At 43.4% G+C, this 26,090-nt stretch overlaps 2 protein-coding genes across 2 annotated transcripts; one reads left to right on the plus strand and one right to left on the minus strand.

Annotated features, from left to right (window-relative positions):
* The first annotated feature begins 6,206 nt into the window (after positions 1 to 6,206).
* Positions 6,207 to 6,601, plus strand: LOC131281686 (uncharacterized). Its single transcript, XM_058311033.1, has 3 exons — positions 6,207 to 6,287; positions 6,358 to 6,444; positions 6,521 to 6,601. The coding sequence occupies exons 1-3, from the start codon at positions 6,207 to 6,209 to the stop codon at positions 6,599 to 6,601; spliced, it is 249 nt and encodes an 82-aa protein (XP_058167016.1).
* Positions 6,602 to 25,262: 18,661 nt separating this feature from the next.
* LOC131281751 (uncharacterized) lies at positions 25,263 to 25,646 on the minus strand. Its single transcript, XM_058311099.1, has 3 exons — positions 25,566 to 25,646; positions 25,407 to 25,493; positions 25,263 to 25,343 (listed from the first exon to the last, which is right to left on the minus strand). Exons 1-3 carry the CDS (start codon positions 25,644 to 25,646, stop codon positions 25,263 to 25,265), a joined length of 249 nt encoding a protein of 82 aa, XP_058167082.1.
* Positions 25,647 to 26,090: the final 444 nt, after the last annotated feature.

The following is a 26,090-nucleotide window of genomic DNA, read 5'->3' on the forward strand; positions in this document are numbered from 1 at the left end:
TCTGGGTGAGACATTTTTTTTCTCTTACATTTCAGCCCGACGAAAATCCATACACTCCCTTCTTTAAATAAAGCATCTGTCAATCGAAGTAAAAACCATTAACGATCAATATTTAACGGCGAACGGAAGAGAATAGTCCAGTGACACTTCAATGTCACTAAGCAAAAATGGTTGTCGCGAGGTACCAGCACCAGAACGTTTTCACTTCCACTTCACCGAGCGACGTCCGGGCGATAGTGTCACTCACGTTAAGGATGCCAGAACGATTAACAGCCGGAAGCCGATGCTGGCCATTCATGACGGCCGTCGTGCTCGTCCCCACGCAAGCTATTCTTTCCTATTTCTTCTCGCTACGCTTCTTGGACGCTTGTTTTATTTTCCTTACGGAAGCGAACCGCTTGAAGATGATTCCCTTCGTGCAGGATAAATAAAAGAATTAATAGAAGAACCAAGAGCCTACTGGGACAGTTTATTATTTTGCTACCCGCTCGGTAAACGATGGTGGAAACTTCGGAAAGTAAAGTAAAGTAAATGAAAAGCGAGATTAGAATCTGCTCAGGCCGGCTTTCCTCAAGCAACCATTGCATTCCGCAAGTCCCTCGTTCGATAGGATTTACACTTCGATGCGTACACTTTCTAAATATACATCGGAATGGAGGCAAGCAAGAGAGGAAAAAGACCTTTCCACTGATGACCCGGGCCTAATCATCGGTGAGGTAAATAAATTAAATTTTCCCATGCTTCTCACGACAACCCCGCGCGGCCAGTTATTTGGATCCCTTCGCTTCAGCAGCCAAACCGATGGCATGTTGGTAATTTTGCGACGAGCTTGCTCCGTCAAGATTGATGGTATCCTCGCTCGGCGTATCTTGAGGCACTCGAGGATTCCGAAAGCACGTGAACGAGGGGGGGAGGGGGAGAGAAGAAAAAAATGCGCCAAGATAAACTATGATGGGTTCGGCTTGGGAAGCCTTGATTTGGAGCCTTGCCTTTCTCCGGGCGGTACGTGATGAAATGGTTAGGAAAGTGTTCCGAGCTGCGGTGTTTAAAATTCGTGTCAAGTCGCTTGTCAGGTATGTTCGGTGTGTTGGTTTTTCGTACGCCGCAGCGAAACGAGATTTCAATTTCCAGTACCATGCGGAGCGTGCGCCAAACGGTGCGGTTCAGTGCACTGGCAAAGACAAAGCGACCAGTCTTATTTGATAAGGAAAAATTACCACACACCTATCTTCAACTCGTGGCAGGTTTGTTTTCGGAAGACGATACTAAACATAAATGAAATTTCATCTAAATGTTAAGCTTAAATGAATACAACATGAGTTTTAGTTTTGGTAAAGGAAAGATAAGAAAAGATAAGATTTTTAGGAAAAAGTAAAATTATATCGATCTCCATATTTTCCACGACACAATGTAAATGAGGGTTCTAACAGATTCGAACCGCTTACATATACCACATGTAACTACAACGTGACACGGAAGTAAGGTTTCCTTTTCGTAGCAAAAATAGTCGAAAAGATAGGATCTAAACTGTTTACACAGATGTCTAATATCTTAGTTTAGACAGTTGGAACAATTTAAATGAAACGACACGAGTTTTGGTCTGTCTATTTTAGCAGTTCTTATGAGACACAAACAACTTGATTCCTTTAAATGTATGCCATCTACCAACCAATTTCGCTGGGATGGAATGCAACAGTCAAACAAGGTCCCCGATGGTAAGTTGGCGAACATCTGGAAAAGCAAATCTCACTGTCTTTAAACTGTGTCGGTAGTAGATTTGAATCCTGAAAAGATGAATGTATCTAATCAACGCTGCGAAATGTAGAACAGTGGACGAGGTTTTCGAGATACACATACAAAAACTTATGGCATCTGAATCAACAAACGAACGCCACCGGGCGGTTCCATCTCGTGCCACTCGTCGTCACGAGAGAGTGTACGGAATCCAATCCAATTGTTTCCTCAGTGCATTTGCATCGATCGAACCGACAACACGATCCCGGCCACGAACATGCGACACCTGAAACTCTGCGTTTTGTTAGCCATTTTGGCGAGCTGCTTCATCGTCTCATCCCGTGCCCAAGTCCCAGTGCTCGTAAGACACGCTACGGTTTTAGCGAAACTGTGTGCCATTTGCTAATTTTTCCATTTCCAATCGATAGGTCAGAACTTGTCCAATGTGTCGGTATCTCCGCGGAAGTTCGTGTACCCCCTTCAACCAATATTGGGTAAAATGTGACGAGCTGGTAAGTGTTTCATAAATGTCCTTTGTACTTGCTTTTAGTTGAAAAAGAATACTTATTGTTGATTGGTTTGTGTGTTTCTTTTTTTTTTTTGTAGACCTACGATTCCGAGCAAAAATGTGTCGAAAAACGAGGAATGTACCGAGATACACCAGCTTGCTATATGTTGTAGCGTACAGCGATTAGTAAAATATGGTTTTGATATCAGTAAAGAATGTGTGAAGATAAATATGCAAAATCATACACCATATCACAGAGAATAATGTATCGGTTTACGGAAGATTTCAACTGGGAATGTTTAATGAGTTAGTTCGAATCGATTGTATTTAATACTCTTTTTAGATGTTCAGTTCAAGAACCTAGATAACAGGTTAGGAAAAAATAAACGGAGTAAAATAGAGAAATGGAATTCCCGATCGTTCTAGAGTGACAAACAAGTGTGGATACACATTTTGGGACAGGTTCAGCATTCTTGAGGCGTTCACTTGCGCAAACATGTGGAATCCGTTTTGTTTGTTTTTGCACATACTTGCGGAAGAAAATAACATGCCAGCTTCGCCACGAGGAATATACTAAACTTTTTCGTGCATAGAAAAATAATATTGACTTGTAGAAGCTTTGGGCCCAGCAAGTGGAGAATAGTTTGCTATTTTTCTTTCCAACTCTTATGATGTTAATTGCCCTTTTTGACCATCTACACCCGCTAATAACAGACAACACAACTTCGCGATTCGGTCCAGCCTGTAGGGTGAGTTTTGCAATACTTTCCCAGGCCTTCAATGTTTATGTAAAGTGCACTCTCTATCATGTCAGGTACATGTCTGTTTGAAGCTGTGTCAATCTGGCTGCACGTACACACTTTTACACTTTCCACTGTTTGTTGACGCAGTTAGGACAACAGTTACAAAAAGCGGCATGCAAAAACACAGTATAAATTCGGCCCGTTGTTCGTTCACCCTCTACTAGTCCATTTCTTGAGTTCATTCAACCCGGATCGGTACCGCGAATTCGCCAAGATGAAGCAATCCACGGTTTATCTTTTCTTAGCCGTCGTACTCTGCTCGTACGCCATCGTGAATGCTCAGATTTTCGTTTACGTAAGTATGGGTATATGAGGCATGTACCTGGTAGTGGTTTAAATCATCGTTTGCCGTGTTTGTAACTCATTTAGGCGTCCAATTGTGCCAGCTGCAGAGCGATCGGAGCTTCGGTCTGCTATGATCCGTTTGAGGTATGCGACCAGCCCAGACGCCCGCCTATCTGCTCGGCGACTATCAGGCATGTGACCTGCCTTCAACAGGTAAGGTAGTTCTCTTACAAATCTGTTGTTTTTCCGTACCTAGATGTGCATTATATTTCGTCTGCGATAGCACAATGTGGTTCTTCCAGAGAACGATATACAAAATCATTGACTATGCTTGTATTGAAGAAATCGTGAGATAAAATTTGATTAAAACGTTAACCTTCTTACAGAGTCGAATTAGAAATTGCCTGGACTGTACACAAAACGGCGGAAAATGTTCCAAAACTTCAATTGGGGCAGATTGCGTCTTGTAATAAAAATATGTAAGGTGCCACGATTAGGTGAGTGTTTAAAAAAATATCTCAGATTTTGCATTGTTGAAATACATATTGTTGAAATAGAAATTCAGAACTCATTTGCGCCTGGTTTGTGTGTGTTACTTTTTTAGTTTTATTAATGCGAGGAAAATATCTGTAAAAACGAGATCTGTAGATTGATACAGCATATTGTCCTGTGTTGTGTTGAAAGATGTTTTGAATATCACCAAAATTTATGTAGAGACTAATATACAAAATCAAACACTATATCACACTATCATAAACTTATCTGTTTGTTGACAAGTTTGAAGTCCTGGTTCAAACCAAAAGTAATATAAAAACAATTTGTTCATGCCTTCAGGGTTTAAAAAGAAAAGCATGCAAGATCGAAAATGCAACTCTTAGGTCGGCGAGAGCGATAAACAATTCTTGAAACAAATTTTGAGACAGGTTCAGTGTCCTTGAAAAACACACTTGTGTAAACAAGGGGTTTCAGCTTTGTTTTATTTTTGGCACGTGCTTGGAGCAGAAAATAACGTGCTAGCTTCTGCATAGGGATTATGGTGAAAAATATACCTACAGAAAGAAAAAGTATTGACTTGCGAAAGCTTTCGGTCCATCAAGCGGAGAAGAGTTTGCCATTTTCCGTTCCGACTCTGATGATGTTAATTGCCCTTCTTGAGCAGCTACCATCGCTAATGGGAGTCAGCACAATTTATACCGAGCACGCCTAGGTTCAGAGTGTGGGGTGAGTTTGGCAAATCCTTCCCCGAGCCAGCGACGGACTGCCCGGATGTCGAAGGACATCCGTGGGTCGTGCTGCGTGCTCGTTCGTTTGATATTTATAGTGGACGCTCTGTCATGTCCGGTGATCGTTCGGCTGTGGTCGCTAGGTTTGTGTTGCCTTCATGTCTGTTTGTAACTGTGTCATTCTGGCTGCTCGTACACACAGTTTCCACTGTTTGGTTCCGCCAGACAGGGAAGTGTTTGAGCGGCTGACCCGCGTGAGCGCGAATCGGTCCGGCGGGAAAGATGGATGGCAGTTTCCTGCTTGCGTGCCGTGGACCGAGCACCATCGTCGTAGGTTCTCTGGTGGATCTGCCAGTGGCCTGCTGATGGCATTTCCCTTCTTTTTTTCTAAACACACCGAAGGCAAGAGCGCAAAGGACATTCGAGGCAATTGATGGTGATGATGTTGGACGACCACGGTCCCATGGCTTCGGGTGGTGGGCAATAAGTTTGCCAACAAAATGACACATGCCAACGGGGTGATGCGGGTGGTTGCCGTTGTCCGCCCGCGTTGATATGAAAATAATTATGAAGTTTCACGAGCGGCGGTTGAGGTCGATCTGGGGAAAACTACGTCCAACCGTGCGATAATGATGTCGCTGTGGTTGAACACTGGATACACTGGACATGGGTGTTAAGGAGCAGGTTAAACACAATTTTTCACATTTGAAGCAGATTTACTATCGTACAATCCACATTATTCGGTATTTAGAAGGAGCAGTAAATCAATATAAACAGAAGGAACGATAAACAACACTCGATTAGAGCAATCGAACAATAGTTAACGAGTTTATGAAATCTGCTGTTTAATGTTGATTTTACAATGTTTCATGTTTTATTACTATTGCCAACTATATTAAACTGACATTTTCCATTTGTTCTATTTTACCTTCATCTTTCATCTTTCATCATCAACTGATGGAAAAAATACATCGTATCATTTTTTACATTTTGTACATAAAAAGAGAAAAAAGTAAACACTCATTTCGAAACAATAACGGATTCGAACAAATCCTTCGAATAGTCTGGAGGAAGCATCTATTGAAAAATAAGAGAAAATGCCCATTGTTTCCCTCTAGATATCGAGAAATCGGGGTTGCTTGTATCACTTCTCATCATTAAAAAGACAGCTTGAACCATGAGAACGATGAGAGAAAAAGATCTAAGAAAAATCATACTTTATCTTTTTTTATGTGAAATTTGCTAAATGTTTAGACTGCGTAAGGATTGTACACTGTGTAGGGATGCTGTAGGAGATGTTTAAAAATATTTACTTAACATATTGGCGCAAAGATGTTCAGAGAAGGAAATACATTCGCTGTGGCAGTCATAAACAAGTTAAAAGGTGAGATGCAACGCGGTTCCACGAAAAGTGTGTGGTTGTTTGCGGGGATTTTTTGTGTCTACATCTGCGGTTCGCCAGAAATCCCCTTTTCGAACGGGAAAAAAGATAAATACACTGGTACATTCCGGTGATTCCCCGTCAAATAGGTAACCGTGGCAAGAAACAGCATGCAGAGAGACGGTATAAAAACGACTCGTGGATCGTGTTCCTTTAACCAGTTCATTTCTTAAGTTCATTCAAATCACACCACTTTCGCGAACCTCCCCAAGATGAAGCAGTCCACCGTTTGCCTTCTCCTCGCCGTGCTTCTGTGCTCGTCCGCCGTCGCGGACGCTTTGGTGTTGACTTACGTGAGTATGGGGGCATAAGGCATCACCCGGGCGGCAGTGGTTAAACTCGCCTTGTTCTCAACATATTTAGGCGTCGACCTGTGCCAGATGCAAATCGATCGGAGCTTCGAGCTGCGGGTATGGGGCGCAACGCAAGGGAGTTTCCTGCGATGGACAGGTAGGGTGGTTCCTTTATTTATTACCGAGGAGTATTTATGAGCTAAGATGAGCTAAAAACATTGTTTTCCTTACAGAGGCGAATTAATAGCTGTGCGGACTGCCAACGATATGGTGGAAGGTGTGTTACATCAACTATAACGGAGTGTTTTGTGTGAAAAATAGGCTAGATCAAACTAGATTATTATACAATCAAATGTTATATTGAAACGTTTCAGAAATAGACTTTTTTTAAACTTCATATGTGTGATTGTTTAATTAAAAATTAATTAAGTATTGTCAGCAATGAAGTTTTCAGTGTTGTGAAGCATTTTAGCATAAGCTTTTTGATTCGTAAACGAAGTCGGAAAAGTGTATTACGTTTTAAACATGACCCTCTTCATTATAAAATACCGCATAAACAGGGTAAAACATTCATCTTTTTCGGCATTCATTATTTTCTATTGTGGTGTAACTTCGCAAAGAACTGTTCAAAAAACAACCTTACATATTTTCAGTGATTAAAGGAATATTTAAAACAATAAAAGGACACATAGAATACCCCTTCAAACACTTCATGTGTTTGCTTAAGGCAATACTCCTAGCGTTGGTTTTTATGCCTCTGAATGTTGGTGTCAACTTTTCATGAACTGTTGACGAACCGCTTGAGCAGCAACACCATGGCAAGAGCGTTATTGTTAAATGAATTTGAATGTTAATGCGCTCGAAAGTGCCACACTCGACCCCCGGGGGAAGTGTTTCCGTGACAGCAAGGTGTTTCGTTTTCCCTTTATCCTACCCAAGGCGGTGTTTTAACTCGCACATTCAGTTAATCTTTTCACTCTTAATCTAATTGGTGGCTAATCGTACACGAGGCCTACTTTTCGCGTGACACACCCGACACAAAAGCCGACTTTTACTTCCATCGCATCGTGGCAAACGAATCCGTTGGTGGAGTTTTCTTTTTTCTTATTATTTGGGGAAGCAAAAACCGTGGTATTTGAGCACGAGAGTTCTGCGCTAATGGTGTTGCGGATGAAATGTTCTCATTGAAATTATTACCATGCCCTTTCTCTTCCATAAACTCCCCGCGGTGGTGTTGTTTCATGCTGTTTTCGTCCGAAAGTGGAGCCCTTTTTGGAAAGGCTCTTACCACGTACGAGCGGAAAATGAAGGTGGATAAACCAACACGCGCTAAAATCTTGCCATCTTGCGTAAAACCAAAGCTGCTGTGTTCAACACGTTTTTTATTCTGCACCCTCAACCGTTTTCGTGAAGGCGAAAGTTTTCCGTCCTTAAGAACAGGTCCTTGGGAGGAACGAAAGGTAGGAGTATGTGTGTGTGTTTGTGCTACTCGTAAATAAAATGGAAAACGTTCGTACATTGCATAATTGCCACTTCGGGCCAGTGATGATGATGATGTTTTGTCATTGAGCGTCTCGAGGTGGGAAGGTCGATTCGACGGACGACCAAGAAAAAAAAAACAAGGAATGGCTGAGTGCGAACGGGGTGGCCACTTCTGGTTGGCCGGTGTCTGAATGACACTTGGCCACCGCTACAGAAAGTAATATCGTGTGCCCAAGTGCCATTACGGGCGGTGGACGTCTGTATGAGCAACGGTGGGCGAGTGCAACACAAACAGTTGCCTTCTGGAGGGAAATAAAGTACAGATCCACTTCTGGCCTTTCGCCCGGCGTGGGAGGACAAAACTTTTCCTGCACCCGAGAGCGGGGGATGGAAAAAAGGCTGACAGTGTCTGGAGGCGACGCTCGGCCGACCTTTCATCGATCCCTTTGCCCCCCTCTCACGCCCTTGCGGGAAGGAAAGGCGTCAATAGGTGAACAGCTTTGGAACGATATGGGTTTAAAGATGGCGCTATCATTCGCAGGATCGTCGCAGGTTTTCGCCCCAAGGTTATCTATCCACTCGCTCCGGTCTGAACACGGAAGGGATGAGCATAACGATCGAACGGTGTTTGCCCAATTCTCATCTCATCTCATCGCCCATCGGCCACGGTCGGACATTGTTGGCCATTTGGGCTTCCGCGGCGAATGTCCCGCTGGGGTGATGGCCGAATGTCAGCGGGAGCGGTCATCAAGCACACACCAGGGTCACCATAAAACCTGCCCTATTTGACATCGGCCCTTAAGGGTTGGACCCGATGTGTGGGAAGTGGAATGTTCAAGAGGACGCCATCTTAACATGATGGTGGGAGTAGGCTCAGCAGTCCGTCTTTTTTTGTCCGTCGGTGCCTGGACCTGTCTTGGGGAGGGTGAAGTAATGAAAAAGAATGGCAAGATGAAAACAAATAACACACGCGGAAAGAACGCTGAACGCTTGTTACAGATTTTTAGCACTTCTGCGGTGCTTGGAGACCGAAAACGCTACGCCTTCGAAAACAGATTACCGGATGGACTAAAAACTCATCGCCGATGCCGATGCGTCCACTGCAAATCCAGAACAATAACGGTTTTCCTCTCTTTTGTTGATTTTCACGACATAAAAAAAAAATTCTGCGAAAAAAGCAAATGCCACGATGCCCGAAATCGATGCCCTTGCGGAGGGTGATTTCTTTTCCTTCTTATCTCCGCTCTTGCCAAATGGTGTGCAGGAATTAAAGGACATTCGCAGCAACGGGCCATCGTAAAACCGCCTTGGATCGACGCGGATACGGAACGCAGATAAGGCACCCGAAATCGAATGTTAACGCCGGATTCCCTTGGTGACTCGGCGCTCGGTGGATGTGGATTAAAATGGTTTCCGTGAAAAAATCATGAACAACGCAGATTTATCGACGAGCGCGGGGGATAGGGACCGTGCGGCCGTCGGAATCGCGGCTTTAGTCGTGATATACGACGAGGCTATTTTGGAAGGCACGAACCATTGATCCTTCGATTTTTGAAGACGATCTCGGAATGTAATTTTCGATTGGGATTACCATTACGGCATGGATTCAACTTGTTTGGTGCAAATTGGAATGGAATCCTTTCGCAGAAGTAAAGGCTTTTTTTTCGTAAAGAGTGTTGCGGTTTTTACGACCATGAAAGGGAACATTCAGCATGGAATAAGATGCTTATAATGTCAAACAGAAAGTGGAAACATAAGTTTTGAGGATTACATTACAATGAAGGATAACATAAACCTTTGTGGCTCACGAATGGTGATGATATGATGAAGAAACAATGAATGATATGATGATATGATACGATGAAGAAACAATGAAGGATAACATAAGCCTTTGAGGAAGAAATGAAATGTAAATGAATTACAAAATAAATAAGGCGTAGCGGAATTTGGAGTGTTAACCGATCGTTGAAAATGTTTGTTGATTTGAATAAGCTCTGAATCTGTGTAAACTTTTCAGGGTTGAATCAATTTTTAATTTGATTTAATACGCAAATAAAAGCTTTTATTGTAGCAATTTAAAAATGATGATGTTGAAATTTCCAAAATAAAACATTTAGCTAAAATAAGCATGTTCATTTGTAATTTTTCATCACGGTGAGAAATGTCATATTTTAAAATCACACAAAAGTACATCAAACATTAAATTATTCGTTACATATAATTTAAAAGTAGTTTTATGTAAGTAAAATTGCAAAATGGTAGAACTGTTTTTTTCGACACAATGTTTTCCAACTATATTCTTTGTTTTAGACCGTTAGACTATATCAAACCACATGCAGTGTACCATTAGACAATATCGAAGTATATCATTTAATGTGAAAATTATTTGTACCGTATTTCTTTGTATGTCAAACATTCTCTTTAAGATTCGCAAATGGTTTGCATAACTATTTTCGACGGCTAGGGTTACGGTTCAGGGTAATCACATACTTTATGGTAAAAAATGCTAACCTTTTCTGTAGATGTCCCAACCAACGGTTCCCATTAGCTTCATACTATCGCGCGGCATTTCAATCGATTTGTCATCGGTTTGCTAACGACACCACCGAAGCCAATTTTTCCTTCACACATCGGCAGCAAACGGGTCAATCGTATTTTTCCTCGCGTCGGTCTGCTGCTACCCGTTGCGGAGAAAAAACCCCGAGCAGGGTAGGATACCAGGGGTAAGCTCACATCCTTTTATTCAATTTCACGCGGATTGAAGCGTTACAGATTCTACGCTTCAGTACCCTTTTTTCGCCCATAGCGATTTCCATAGCTGTTTTCCTTTTCCCATCGCAAAGCGGGTTTGACTTTTCGCTCTGGGTCCCATTTGAATTTCAATCGGGAACACAATCGCCGTGCGCCGGAAGTTCTATGTCTGGCCAATGTATTCATATGCTGGCACCGTACCGTCGAGCTGGAAACGCATTTTTATGTGACGCCAAGGTGAGGGAACTGGCGTTACAGGTACGACTCCCGGGGAGCTTTTAAGGATGCCGAATGTTAGAATGTGGGGTTTTTCTTGTGTGGCATGACAGAACACAACCGGCTTGCCGCAGTCAGCGCTTTATTTTGTAGCGTCGTCGTCGCAATTTCGCACAAACAGACAACCTGCTCAAGCGTGGATTTTCTTTCAATTTCAACTTGCTTCCTTTTTCTTCCTTCCACTGCAAACTAATCTCAACTCCCGGCGGGTGATTTATGTGAAAAGATTTTCACCGAAACTAAGAACCGTCAGGCGTGGGCGTGTGCATACACACACACAAAACACGTGTACGAGTCCCTTCCTGAGAGCCTTGGAGACTGAAGTGGAGATTATTGTTAACCTGTATTTTTTTCCTCGTCGAAAGGTGAACGAATGGTTGGGGAAGAAAATGAAATGAAGAATTCTGGCGCGGTAAGAGGAAGGCGAAGGTGTGATGAAATAAATGAACGAAATATAATAAAATGCGGGATGCTTCAGTTATCCCCATCCTGACCGCAGCAAAATCTTTTCGACAAATAAACAAAATAAAAACACGGCTTGAGTTTCCTTCTCCGGAAAAGGCCCCAAAACGACCGATATGGATCTTATCGTAGGTTCCTCGGAAGCCCGGACGCCCTCTCGTGGCCTAATTTGATAACATTATCTAGCGAAGGTCCTAAATTTCTTAATGGATCTCGGTGACTCCAAATAAAAGTCGAGCCAAAAATTCACACCACTTTAAGATTCCGGGAAGCGATGTAATTTCTTTAACCTATTTGTAATTTATATCAAGCTACCTTAAAGTGTGATTTTTATGAGGCCCCGGGTACCCGGGTTTGTGTATGTATGTGTGTGTGAGTGTGGAAAAGGAAAGCAACGCGAGCAACAGTGCGACAATGTGGTGGAATTAAGTTGAGCATCGGAATGCTGTAATCACGCGCTTCAAATCTCCATTGAAATTATGTTCAATAGACAGTAAATTTTTCACCCAACGTGAGCTTGAAGCTGAAGTAAACATCCAACCCTGGCAGCGAGTCGCTTGTCGGAAAAGGATGTTTCGGTTGAAGCGAACCGACAGCGGAACACTGAAAATCACTTTTCCATTGTGCATCTGCCGCGGGAGCGCTGGCGGGTTTATTTTCACGGGTTTTGTTTTGCCGTTTCACTACAAGGATTCGTTTCCTCGGAAAATCTCTCCCTACCCCCGGCATGTATGCGATGTACGTGTGTGTATGTTCGTGGGACTTGCTTTTTTCTGCAAGCAAAATTCAATAGGCGGCCTTAACATTCCCGTCGTATTTCCCGCGTCGCCCTTTGGCGGTGTGTGCATTTGTTGGCGGAATTTGTAATCCCGATAATTTTGTTTACATGGGACAGGATGCTGTTGGTCTCTTTTTTTGTTGCTTCCGTTGAGTCCTTGTTTGATTCTGTTTGCCCGCTTAAGGCCCGGAAGCGCATTTTTTGTGCTCTTTCAGTGCGGCGCGCGTTCGGTTTGCCGTCTCTCACTTTCCAAGCGGTGAAAGGAACGACGCCATTTTGTGGAACGTAATAAAATACCATGCATGCATGGAATAATTGAGCATGATTAAATGGGAAACCAAAGGAAGCAGGTACGAGTTTCCGCTTTGACTATAGTACTGGTACAACATGTTTGACATTTCGTTACAAGACGTTAATCGTAAGACTTCAAATGGCTGTCACGTTCGAAAGCAGGTGCTTTGAAGGGATCAAAATTCATCAACATTATTTTGAACTTTAAAATATGTCCCATTCAAGCTCATCCACACTAAAGGGAAACCATTCATACTGAACAAATTGAAAAATTTATGCAAAACATTACCAGCAGAACCGTCGAGAGGCGTCGTAACAAAGCATCAACGTCATTCATCCTTCCCTCGCGCCGGACGGAGACATAAAGCTTGCATAATTTTATAGTGCAGAGCTTTCGTAACCATACTTTGATGGTTTACGATTTATTTCAATGGCTGGCCGTGGGTAACAAAAGGGAGGGAGGTACGACACGCACACCGAACCAGAAACACATCTTTACACCGAAAGCCACTTTGTGGAGTACCGCACATGGCGCGGGCTTTTCGGTGCCATTATTATTTGCCCAACGCATAAGTAGGAACATTTTTTCGGCATAAATTATGCATTCCACAGGCAGCCACATTGGCTGCGGTCCCCGATGGAAGTCACGCTGCTGGGTGCTTCCTGTTTGCCGACCAAGCCCACTGCGACGGAACGGGACATAATCGGATTAGGCGCAACACCAGCGGCCAGCGCGTTTCGTGCTTGCAGGGTGGGAGGGGGTAGAGGAAAAGGAAGTCGTTTTTTCGGTCGGTAGCAACCGGAAAAAATGGCCAAGAAAAAAACTAATTTCCCAGTACTTCCGCCCCACTGCGTCGTCATTTGGCATTTAAGAAGCTTCTGTAAGTGTACGAGACCGAATTTTCAAAAGGTCGGTCGTGTTTGTGTACGGTCAGACTTTTCGGTTTTTATCTCGTGTCAACCAGGGTTTTGTTTTTCTTTTAATATTCATAAACTTCCTGGTCACGTGTAGACCTTTTAAGAAAAAAATCTTGTATGTTAAATCCCTGTTTTCATTACTTCTCATTCCGCTCTGCGAAGTAACGATGTAACTTTCTCCAACGTGATCGTGGTGATTGAAACAGTAAGCAAAATCGGGCAAAATAAATAAATATCATACTAAAGAGCGATCACAAATCATTTTCCACACCAAGTTGGAGTCTCATTTTCGAAAAAAGAAACCCATGTTCTGAATGTGGGCCAACGCCAGCATCGATAATAATTCATCGAAATGAGCCGATGCAACGATGAAACCAAAGTACGTAATTCTCTCGCACGTGCTACACTGCATAGCGGAAACACAATTTAACGGGCGATGGTGAAGCATGAAAATATTCGTTACACTCCCACTGTTCCTTCATTTTTCTGCTTCGCTTGAATCATCGTTCCCAATCCCGGCAGAAACGCGCGTTTAAGAAGACATAAAAGTTGGAGTAGAAAACAACCCTGCAAAAGACATTTCATAATGGGCCTTCGCACTTTGCTTGCATTAAAAAAACGGGCGGAGGATGGTCGGAAAACTCAAAATTCAGCTACAAACCACCCCGCAGAATAAAATGCGAAATATAATTTATTAGAAAAATTTGCCAACTGCCTCGCTTTCCACCCCCAATGATGTTCGCGTGGAAAGGCGGAAATTCGAGCAATTGGAAATTGACTACCGTAGAATCAAATGGCGAAGGGAAATGTACCGATAACAATGGCTTCGTGCAGTGATGTACTGAATTGGGGTTCAACATTTTTGAAAAAGGTTCTTTTATTTTTTGTATAATAAAATCAGTTATATGTCACATTGAATTTTATTGAAAAATGAAGTAATTTATCGATTTCTTTAATCGATGTTAACAATTGAATGATATTAGATTAGTGTAAAGGTTTAATTATCTCTTTAAAACGAAAGGCAAAACTGTGGCAAAACACGATAAAACTGTGGGAACCAGATGTTATACGCAATTGAGTCATCTTACTATTGAATAAACATCGTTTTAAGTTAAACTGTTGCTTTAGACGTCTGTGTAAAATTAATCGAATCGAATTTTATTTATATGATTTGAATCACTAAAAGAAGTAAGTAAACATCAAACGTTGGACTTTCCATGGGGCTACATTTGTATAGTTTTTTTTTTCAAAAATGAAACAAGGAAACAGAACAATTGAGAAATTTTAAATTATGTCGGTTCTGAAAAAAAACTAGTGAAAACCTGAAAATTACACCAGAAAGAGATGTGTGCCACAACGGTACATCACTGGAAGCATCATTCAACTTTTCGTTCGCCTTGCCTCTTGGAAGGTAAAGGAAACTTTTCATCAAAGTCGCCTTAACTTTTATCATTTACTCGGGTGCTACGACCCAGGCTAATTCAACAGCACTTTTCCTAAGGAGTGTTGGGACTCTAATGGTGCAAGCACTTTTTTCTTACAAGTGTCGCCTTTACGCATCTGACGTCGATTTGCTTGATTTTTGTTGTGTTGACTTTTCCACATCTTTTGCCCGATTCAATTTACCTTTAAAGGTGTTTAAATGGTTTTTTCTTGTTACCAATTTCGTTGCTACTTACACTCATGTCCACGGGCTGTCTAGTAGCGGATGCGGAAGCATACCGTTTCGGGAAGGGCAGGCTTCTCTCGGCTTTCGTTTTCTTCAACACTCCTTCACTCTGCTTCGCCCTCACTCTCTCTCTCACTCACACACACACCCACACACCCACACAGACCTACACTCCACTTCACTCTCACTCCTCACTCACTTACGCTCCTCTTAAGTTGTCTGCGCTGTAGCCGGCCGAAAAACTCTGCCGCTCATCGTGCTAGTAAAAAAAAACAAGGATATGATGCCACCGGTTAACCCACCAACTTCTACTAAACTTCTCCTACCACAAGGACCATGAACAGTTTATGTTTCTGCCGTACTTTCATTTGTACCGAATTTAAGCGCACACGACCTACACGCCCACGAACCGTCGGAACACGGAAAGAACTACACGGTCCTTCGGTTTAGGTATAAGGAAAACACCACACTCACACAAAACCCACACACTCACACAAACTAAAGAAGGAAAATAATTGTATGTACAAATTTGCTTTCGACCACAGCCCATGCTGGTGAAAATGTCGCACCAAGTACTACATCCTTATATCACACACTCTTACTCCGAAGGATACGGAGGAAACTTAGCGGCGCACAAACTATTCACCACAAACCCAGCGTTGTCCGGGGGGGTTCGAAGATTTCACACTGGTGGGTTTGTTTTCTCCGGTTTGGTGACGGTCGGGTTTACTCCAAGTAATCCGGCCAAGAACGTTGGCGGAAAAATATCCCACTGTGTTTTCTTGACACGCCTTATGCCACCGGGAGGATTTGCTTCTTTACTTTTATTTTGTAAATCGTTTTATTTTCCGCTGCCACGAACAGGTCTCGGACGAACGAGGAACGGTTCACGCTGCTGCCGCCCTTAAGGCACACGCCCTGTAAGAAATGGAGAGTAATGAAAACGTTACTAAGTATTCAGCTGCGATTCGCAATGTCAAGAGCCTAAACATACATTCGGCGCTCAAGGCGAGCGCAATCTCTAATGGTCAGTCATTTTAAGATGTGACTTATAATCTCAGGCCCAGCTGGGCCGATAGCATTGTGGTGGAAAAAAGTGGTCGTTGTTAAATTCGCAACATGAGTGAAATGTTTTCTTTTCTCTATATTGGTTGGACAGGTAGATTTCTGGTTTGCTTTAAAGAGGCATATTGTATATTATTGTATGTCACTATGTAATCCACATCATTGGAAAGAATGATGCTGTGATTGACATAAACGTCCTTGACTGTTGCATGTAAAAACTTGTAAAAATTGGAAATGTAAGCATATTTACGTAACAATATTTTATTAAAAAAATGTATGTTGAAAAATTTTCATAAACCAAATTTATTTTTCCAATTAAATCTACAACCGAAAATATCTTAAGTGATGCGGTGAGCCGAAATTAAACAAAAACGAAAAAAGACGTAACAAAAAATATATCCAGTTTTGCGTGGTGCATTTTTATTCGACGAAGCGACGAAGGTTGCTGATGAAATGACTTTTTCCTGGTATGTGATTGGCTGTATATATCTTCCATCATCGATTCCAATACACAGAATGCATTCAGCCAAATGGTTTCTTTTTATTGAGACAAATTCACCGAAAGGAATCACAACGCCGGGAAGCTTTTCCGACGAGGCAACCACATTTGCTTTCGCGAAAAAGTGTGAGGTCATTCGTGGGCAACCGTACAGCTAAAGCTAGTCACATAACTTCCCACAACTGCCTCGTGGAGTCGGCAAACAAACAACATTCCGCCGGCAAACGGTCTTCATTCATCACTCCGTTCGTTCGAAGCGACCGGGCCGAACGAAACCAATTGCGTGGACGGGGCAGGGATTAATTGGGTTTAATGAAAGGAGCGTTTCATTGATGTAATGAATGTGCACCGTTGGGAAATTTCGCGGAAGGAGTTTTACAGCCGGAGATGGACCGAACGGCGGAAACCATATTGCTGGAAGCCAACGGTTAAGTGAATGACTTTCGAGTTGAATCCGGGTATAGGTCGGCAACCGATGGTTGCGTTGGATGGAATGGCGAGGATATGGAGTGAGGATTCCTTGAAGATGGTTAAAATTATTGCATCATTAATGGCTGCTTTTTTCCAATGCCAATTATAAAGAAGAAAGCAAAACACCGACGCAGTTTTCTACTCAATCAGAGGTTTTGCCATTTTCAGCAGTCTCGTGAACCAAAGTTCAAGATAAAAGGAACAGAAAAATTTCATCTATTTTTGGAGATTAATAAAAAACTGAACTCGTGTAAAATGAGAAATATTTAAGTCTGCATCTTTTAACTTCAACTTTTAGGTTTACAATGATATTTGACGAGTATTTTTAGGAAATGTCAGCTACGTAAAGCTTATTTATATTTCTTTCACAAATTCATAAATAAACTAATATTTCCATTCTTAAACCTCAGGTACACCAGAGTCACAACAAAATAACTCAAATAAAATATCGATTGCATGTATCCGTATGCATCTGTGACCTAAATAACAATTTCTCCATGTTTCCCGTACTTCTATTCTTAATCCTAGATGGTGCTCTACGTTTTTGCGATAGAACACACGCGAAAATACCATGTTTGCCACCTTCTCCATGATATTCCGACCGAGTGATTGCAACCTACATGATTAGTCGATAAACCGATGTGACGGTGCGGGTTGCATTCCCATCTGTTGACATGCCACGGAAACCTAGTCAACCAAGTCACCCACACCACGCACGTGAGCATTGATTGCTATTAACAACGACATTACTACCAGCGAACCTCGTGTAGTCGAAGGAACCGATGCGGTAAGGCTCGAGCAAGGACATTTGCTATCAGGTTAATTTAATCGAACATTAAAAATGGATAGAAAATTGTGGAAAAGCGCAAGAAAGCGAGTGTTCCTTCGAACGGTGGTGGCTCTATGTACTTCGCCGTGGCCGAGGGAAAATTCCATCCTACTCCCAACCACCCCCAGAAATGCGGTGAAATCCAAAACCCCAGCTATCCAGCCCTCGCCTACTGCTCGGATCGCGCCCTGAAGATGTGACACTTGCGCTAAAATGAAACTAAGCAAGTGCTTAACAAGCAGCCGAACACACACAGTAGGCGCTCGAAGAGACTTTTCCGTGGAATCGCTCCGGAACCACACCACAACTAACACCAACCAGTAAACCCCCAGGAGGGAAAGAAAAGAAGGAACAAAATGAAACAGAACCCGGTTTTCGATTTTCCGCCATATCCGCCCCCTCAACGGAAAGGCGAACGAGATGCCGACGATATCGTCCCCGATTGGAATCCTTTCAGCGTATCTCCACTCCTTCCCCCCCCCCCCCCCCCCAGTCCTCCACGGACGCCCACCACTTGGACCTCGTTACGTCAAGAGTAAATTGAGACAATAGCTCGCGCGCGCACATTGGCTGCCTTTAGCTGGTTGGTTGGAAAATGTGTCCTCGAAGGAAAATGAGGGCATCGGGAGGGTGGCAACAAGGGCTGAAGGTGTGGGGGAGGGGAGGAAAAGCGTGTAGTGTGATAGCGGTTTTCTTATTTCCACGTGGCCACGGTTCGGCGCTCGTGCGATGGAAGTCCGGCAGACGTCAGAAAAGCCACCGGGGATGAAAAACGTTTCAATCATACGGAAGTTTTGTTTGCGGAAATGGAGCATTAAGAAGAAGTTGTATGTAACAACGATAACAAGGGAAAAAGGCAAAAAGCGAAAGAGAGAGTGAAAGAAAAGGTAATACTTACATTAAACAACACGTCAAACAGCATAAGTCAACGAAAACGTTACATAATCGTTCTCAGCACGTCTTTGAGCGTCATTTAACCGTTTCCGACTCCTTCCGGCTAAGCGTTCGCCTTGAGCCGAACATCCCGTATTCTTTCGTTTCGACAAACTTGTTAAGCACTCACACGTTAATGGAAAACCGAGTGATCCAAGCAAGCCGGCACCAGGGGCCGACCTTTTATTTTTGCGAGGCCGCAGCCGGGCCGGAATATCCTTGTCCTTCCGCTCCCGCTCCATTGTCTCGGTCCCGCTTGCTTTAACTTTTCCCTCGCCCCGTCCATTCATCGATATCCTTTACCGGTAGTCCTTGGCCTTTTGCCAGCGGCATTTCAACCGTTCTCCTTTCTTTTACGCTCGTGTCCCTGTTTTTATCGCTCCTCTTCCTCCGGATCGTCCCACAAAATCTGTTGCAGCCAGGAAGAATGTTCGAGGTCGGGTATCGAGGTATCCTTGGGTGAACGATAACCGAGACTTTTTTATGTGTTTTGAGCGAACTGCTCAACTTACTTTTATGTTTTCTTGTGCTCCTGCGTGGCGCATTTCGTTTTTAACATGATTAGTAATTCGTGTAACGTTACTGAAATCGAATCCTAAAGGACAAGTAAGTCGGAAAAACAAGTTACACCGATTGCGGGCCGGTAGCGATAAAAATGCTTACAAATCGGAACACGGGCGCAAATTGCTCAACTGAACGTCGGGATGTGGACCGGCCGTGTGAGTAATTATGGGGAAAAGGAGGAGGGTGGTAGGTTTTCTCACCCGTAATTGCTCCATCCCCGTTCAGTGATTTTCCTCGAGGAAATAGAACCATACTCTAGGTCCAGGGCCCTGGGAAGGTTTGTCTGAATTTTCTCAACCTTGGCACTGCTGTTGCTTCTGCCTTAAATATTTAACGAGTACAAATTGTATAATGGGCGGATCCTTTCGGTGTGGCATTATATAACGTGATCTGGTGGTTATGCTCTGAAATTCAGCTGAGCGTTTTTCAACGCCGTTTTTCAACGAACACCTTTTGTACGTTGAAGTTTGCGAAAGGCATTGAAACTCTATGTTTTATAGAACTTTTATGTTTTATTCTTTGTCAAAAATAAGTACAAAATTTGCTGATTTGAAACGTTGGAAAAAAAAATCTTTACAAAATTGAGAAAATGTATTCAAGAGAAACTTTATTGAATAAATACAATTTTGATATCGTAAATGATTTATGATGTTTCAAATAAGATATAATTAAGAACAAGAAAGGAGTTTTCTTTAATTAGTTTTCCACAACTTGTTTAAATTGATTTATCACTTCAACATATGTCTGAAGAAAATAAATCTTTGGTATCCAGGATAGAGTTAATTAAGGCACATCTGTATTTCATTGAATAATGCAATCCTACACATAATTTGACTGTCATTGGAAGTCAACACAATTTAGCAAAATATTCTCACAAATATTTAGAAACTAATCGAACCGGCATGCACAGTGCATACCATCACCGAAATGTTATCCAACTAATTGAATTTATAGCATTTATCAACAATCATCGCTTCTGTGCGAGGAAACATAATTTTCATCGTCGGTCTAGATCTTTCATCCGGCCTGAAAACTGATTTTGAAATGCGCTTCCGGCAGGAAAATGCACCGACTACAAATTAAAGAGTCCTTGCGATGATTGGATTTGGTCGATGAAATTAAATTTAATGTAATTCATTTCAATCCAAAACAATGTCTGCCCTTACCGCTTCGAGCGATGGAGGACCGGTACAACATGTTTATGATTTGGTGGACATATTTTGCATAGTTATTGGTTCGGGTGGGATGCCGAGGTTGTTTCTGTTGTTCAACCGCAAGAATGTCGAGTGATGGTATTGTTTACGGTATGCAGGATCGTTAACCATGGTTTCGACATAAAATTAATTTCTGCTCAGCAAAAGGAAATGTGTTTTACTATTTTTTCGTTGTGTTGTTTGCAAATCATTGCTCTTTTTGCTTGATGAGAGAGTTGAGATGAGCTTTGCATTGAATATTTTGAAATATTCCGCATAGATTTGTTTGTAGCCGATCGTTACGAGGAAGTTATTTGAAAATTTTCAACAAATGCTCACGACGCCTCGTCTATGATATTAATTATAGACTCAACCGCTGAGAATCCCTACCAACGATTCTACAAATGCTACAAAGTGAAGCCCAGAACAGACCGTCCTTTCCTTCCGGCGGTCAGTTGGCAGCCGGCCAACAGCTTTTAGAACAAGCTAGCCTGTCCCAGATGGCAGATGGGGCACCCTGAAGCGCGAGCTAAATGGCACGAAGCTGTTGAATCCGACGGAGCCAAAACCTGTTGCCCGCTCGATCCGGTCGGGTCTTTGAACGTCTAGGAAAAGCCTGTTACTTCACGCGAAAATCAATTAACGTTTCTTAGGTGATTTGTGTTCGTGTTTCTAGACACATCTCGACGGTCGATAATTTGTTCCATTTTTAACCCTTATGTATTGAACGATGTGCGAAAGTTGTGTCGTCTTGGGGGAAACGGTTTTGCGGAGAACTTCCGATCATACCAACTTATGTCTGTTTATTTACTTTTCCCCAAACAAAGTTGTGTGTTTCAGTCCAATCCATTTTTATCCTTTGCGAGTGATGTTTATGATACTTAGATTGATTGCTTAGTTAGTTCTCGAAACAGTGTGTGTTTGTTTGTCAATACTTCCTCCACCGAAATCTCTTGCGTTGAGGGCTTCCCGAAAATTGGCTCGATTAGTAGCACAGCCACAATCTGGTTCGCATCCGTGCGCCCGATCCAATGTCTCGACCTTTCCACCCCTCAAGGAAAAGCTTATCCTTGGCGGGATGTAGGATAAACAATTTCGCAGACTTTCGTAAACAAAATAACACCCTTCGAGAAGAGGACGTTTTTCCGCATCCGGACACGGAAGTCGCTAATGGAAAAGTGCTAATGGAGCGTGATTGTATTAGTGGTTTCGTTGCAGTGATTTTTCGAGGGGAGAAAAATCGGGTGTAAGGCATTTCGGAAAAACGAAATGGCTGAGTGTTTACTTTGCAAATCCGAAATAAATGTTCCCCACTCGGCCGACGAAGAGATACCTCATCAAAAGCATAATATTATAGGTTTTCGTCATAACCGAAAGCGGAAAGGTTCACCGACACCGGGGACGGAAAGCGTTCTGTCAACTTTATGTTCGCCAAGGAATTTGTTAGCTTTTACTGAATTCTAAATGAGACAGTTGGTTCTGCGTGGCCCTTTTCGCACTTTCTGGGCTTTTGGACTCTCCCGGGACCAATTTCTACATTCGAGTTGACTTCTTTGGTAGATTTGTCTGTTTATTTTCTTTCTTCCTTCGAGCCTCTTGTCTATCGTCTACCTCAAGTGATGCGACATATATCAATCATACGTCCGTGTGACTCCAGGGGGAAAACCCAAGGAAAAACCCTCGGAATTCAGATTGCTGTGACAAGGCTCATCATTTGTTGTCTGAACTTCTGAACCCCGCGGGCACCCGCGTCTCCTCGTCCCGCAAACGAAGTCGAAAAGTTCACCCACACCCATCCCCTTCCCCCCACCCGTTGCCAAGTTGTCCTTGTGGGAACGATGATGACACTAAAGGTCTCGGGGACGATGAAAACGAAGGCCCCCAAGGGGACACACCACACCGCCGCCCCCCACCGCTCCGCCGGGTGCCGATAATGGTGCCGAGGAAAACACTCAAACCGCGTGTGGATCAACCGTCTTGAGCCAAGGGGTGTCCGCGGGTGGGAGGTAATAGGGGAGGGCGCGTGGAGCTAATAGAATTTCGCCCGAACGACAGACGCCGTAGTTTTCGAGTGTGTGTTTTCAAAACTGTCGAGAGTATATATGTAGGGGCTCATTTATCACCGATCGGCATCATTCGGTCGGTGTGATTTTCCGAGGAAAATTCTGGCGAGAGCATTGTTTGCCGTCGAAAGATGAGCTAGGCAAATATTGTTAAGCTTTAAAAAGCAGGATTTTCCGATACGAATGAAAAAGAGAATCCCTAAAAGCATTGGAATGCATTTGAATGGTGTTTGGTTTTATGAGTATTGGGGAGCTGAATATTTTAAAGCTTATAACCAACAATCATACCGAATAGACCGAATGAGATCAAGAAGATACAAGATATGATAGAGAAAGTCCTTTAACAGATGAAGCATTTTTAAACGGTAACAAAATTATCTAAATCATGCAGGATTTAATTTTCCCCCTGAAGCAAATAAATTCTGATTATCAATCCAATTTACAAAGCCCACCGGATGTCCTATCCAGTACTATATCCTTCCCAAGAGATTACACCATTTGCGTCCGGTGATTTAAGACGTCCAAACTGAACATATTATTTAATTACACCAAATTTTAATCTTTACCCAACATTAAACTCTACGACATGCAAAGCATCTTGTGCTGATTTTCTAGATAAATCTCTCGTCCTTTTTACGGCGCACGTCGGCAGCGTACGAGCGAAGCATTTTACCATAAACTAATTCCACTGTTGTTGCTAGGCTAGACAAAGGCTAGGCTTACCTGACATCGGATGACACTTTCCACAGCGCCACGGGTCTGCGTCTGGCTCTTCGTGCCCGTTCGAAATCCAAGCACTTCATCACTATCTGCCAGATAATCCTCTTTGGGTTCGCATTTTGGAGCTTCCGCTAATGAACTACACCCGTTGCGAGCGACGCAGCATCCAGCATCACAGGGACGAAACTTTCGTGTAAACACCGACGCAAACCAACCAACAAGCCATCCACACACACACACGCACACGAAACGTTGGGTAAGTGCACCTCCGAAGGGGACTGGACACTAGAGACCGTTTAGAAACGGTTGCGGTGGTATACATATAGTGTTACACAACCTTCGCATAGGTGAACAACGACGCGCCCGAGTATTGGCTGGACTGGCCTTGGCCAGGTACACCCCTACAGGTTCACGCACTGGGAATGCCGTTTTGGGGCTCTTTTACCGCCAGCCCAAGGGGTGGAAAAACTGTATCACGAGGTCAGTGGAACCAGCAAGGGGACGGTGTAGGCTCGAGGAGGGGAGAAAAACCAACGGAAGAAAGAAATCCCTAAACAATACCGAAAGGCTGCGTGGGAAGGATATGTGTGAACGTAAAGATCGGTAAAGGAAAGAAAAAAACAAGCACAGGGAAACGAAAAACTCACTGGGAAAACTCGCGCGACAGATTGGGAAAAACTTCTTTTATCTTTCGCCCTAGTTCGTGCACGGCACTGGCTGTGTGTGTCCCGTGTGCGCGACCGTGCGCAGCAAGAACCTGCTGAAGGCCCCGCCGTGGCTGTACCGCCGCAGACAACTACGCACCACGGGATGAGAAGAAGATCTGTACCACACGGTGCCGGAACCAACGCAGACCGAATCGGGTCTGCCTTTCCGACGCCCGGAACGACCAGCACTCGACTGAACTCGGGCCGCTCGGATGTGTTGCCATCCGTGCGGAGCAAGGATCCATACCGTCTGCTGTCCTATCCTGTCTCGGGCTTCAGGAGCGGCACCGGCGTGGCTTGAACCGAGAGCGAACGCACATGAGCGCGAGAGTCTGCGAACGGAACATCCGGTTTTTCGGTGGAGCTTTCGATGAGAATCGATGTTCCGCCCCCTACGGACCGGTGGGATGGGTTGTCTGCGTGTCTGTGGGGACACGATCCGTGTCGTGAGAGCGAAAGCGGTTGAACGCTTGCAACGCAATTTACCATCGAACGACGTCGTCGGATCGGATGCCATCGTCCACCGGGAGAGCATATTGCGTGGGCCGCACGACGGTTCCTTACGGAGCGAGTGAGAAAGCATGCGCTTCCCATCACCGGAAGGCACGTGGGACATAAGGGACAACTTGTGGGGAGGGTAGGGGAGAAAAACAACCAGCAAGTTTACGACCTCCGTGCGAAAAGGCGCCCAGAGCACCATGGCAACTTGATCAACAAGTTAATAACCTGATGATAAGGGAGGTTTTCGGAACCTGCGCACATCGGAACCGACCGGGCGGCAACGATTTTCCTTTTCCATTTTTCCACGGTTGGGAAATGTTTCATCGTCAGATTGGAACCGGATGGTTTGGACCGTTTTCCTGCAGGTGGCGCCAGTATGTATCCGTAAAAGTGTCGAAAAGGAATCAAAAACAAAAGAAAACAACAGAGAAGAAAACAAAACATAGAACAAGGGAAGGACATAGGAATTATTACTGTTAAAATGTTCAAATTAAGCAACAAAATAAATCACTAACCGAGCAGGAAATTTTTTTTTTAGTATAACATAAAGATATCATCTTCGGATGGTTAATGACACGTGGTTACATTTGAATGTAAGTCAATGACAGGAACTTTCGATGCATTCTTCAACTGTTAAATAAAAACATCAAGAATCAAGTTCTGAGTGTTCCCTGTAGAGAATCATCTGAACTGCACATTTCTTTCATTAGATTAAGCACTTCCTTGCCAACACTAAACAAAACATTAGCAATACCTTTTGAAAAACAATGGTTTCAATATATTTAACTCTTGTTGAGCCAGAATCACACATAACATTCCGTTATTCCAGTTACCTCGCAGCGCCCGCCGTATCGTTTGCAGTCATCGCAGCTTCCAATTTTAGTCTAAAATAGCAAATAATAATTAGGCGTGCCTTCGACGTGGCTTTTACCAATCTACCATCCTACCTGCCCGTCGCAGGAAACTCCCTTGCGTGGCGTACCGTAGCCGCAGTACGAAGCACCGAAGCTTTTGCATCTGGTACACGTCGACGCCTAAATATATTGAGGAAAGGCCAAACGGTTAGTGTCTGGAATTTAGGCAATTTCCTACTTCCGCATACTTACGTAAACATAAACCAAGGCATCGGCGACGGCGGACGAGCACAGGAGGACGACAAGGAGAAGGCACACAGTGGACTGCTTCATCTTGACGGTTTGCGAGACTGTTGTGGATTGAATGATCTCTAGAAGTGGACTGGCAGAGATTGTACGATCCACGGACCATTTTATACTTCCACCTGGGCATGTCTGTAGGGACGTTTTTCTATGTGGAGATTTTTATTTGATTCATTTAAATTTTATTAGTTCAAAAGTGGGTTATGTCAAACAACCAAGTCCGCCAATGGCATGAGTGACGTCAATTGCAATCCGGTTCGATAGGTAAGATAGCAACATATGTTTCTTTTCGTTAGGTTATTGGCACGAAGAAGAGCAACGAAAGGGAAAGGAAGACGAAAGTAAACTCAACAAATGTTTTGAAACCCACAAATAAATGTTTTTGTTTGTTCAAGAATCGGTTATGCATGTTTCGAAATGGAAGATGTAATCTGAACCCGATCATGGTCCGGTTTGGTTGAAAGGTATTTCGGA

This window comes from Anopheles ziemanni, chromosome 2, assembly GCF_943734765.1.
Source record: "Anopheles ziemanni chromosome 2, idAnoZiCoDA_A2_x.2, whole genome shotgun sequence".
NCBI lineage: Eukaryota > Metazoa > Arthropoda > Insecta > Diptera > Culicidae > Anopheles > Anopheles ziemanni.

What these genes read in the sequence shown, in the direction of transcription:
- LOC131281751 (XM_058311099.1), bottom strand. Translation starts at nt 25,646, where the DNA reads ATGAAGCAGTCCACTGTGTGCCTTCTCCTTGTCGTCCTCCTGTGCTCG. An exon ending in ATGCCTTGGTTTATGTTTAC is followed by an intron (nt 25,494 to 25,565) that starts GTAAGTATGCGG and finishes CAATATATTTAG; the next exon opens with GCGTCGACGTGTACCAGATG. An exon ending in GAGTTTCCTGCGACGGGCAG is followed by an intron (nt 25,344 to 25,406) that starts GTAGGATGGTAG and finishes TTGCTATTTTAG; the next exon opens with ACTAAAATTGGAAGCTGCGA.
- LOC131281686 (XM_058311033.1), top strand. Translation starts at nt 6,207, where the DNA reads ATGAAGCAGTCCACCGTTTGCCTTCTCCTCGCCGTGCTTCTGTGCTCG. An exon ending in ACGCTTTGGTGTTGACTTAC is followed by an intron (nt 6,288 to 6,357) that starts GTGAGTATGGGG and finishes CAACATATTTAG; the next exon opens with GCGTCGACCTGTGCCAGATG. An exon ending in GAGTTTCCTGCGATGGACAG is followed by an intron (nt 6,445 to 6,520) that starts GTAGGGTGGTTC and finishes TTTTCCTTACAG; the next exon opens with AGGCGAATTAATAGCTGTGC.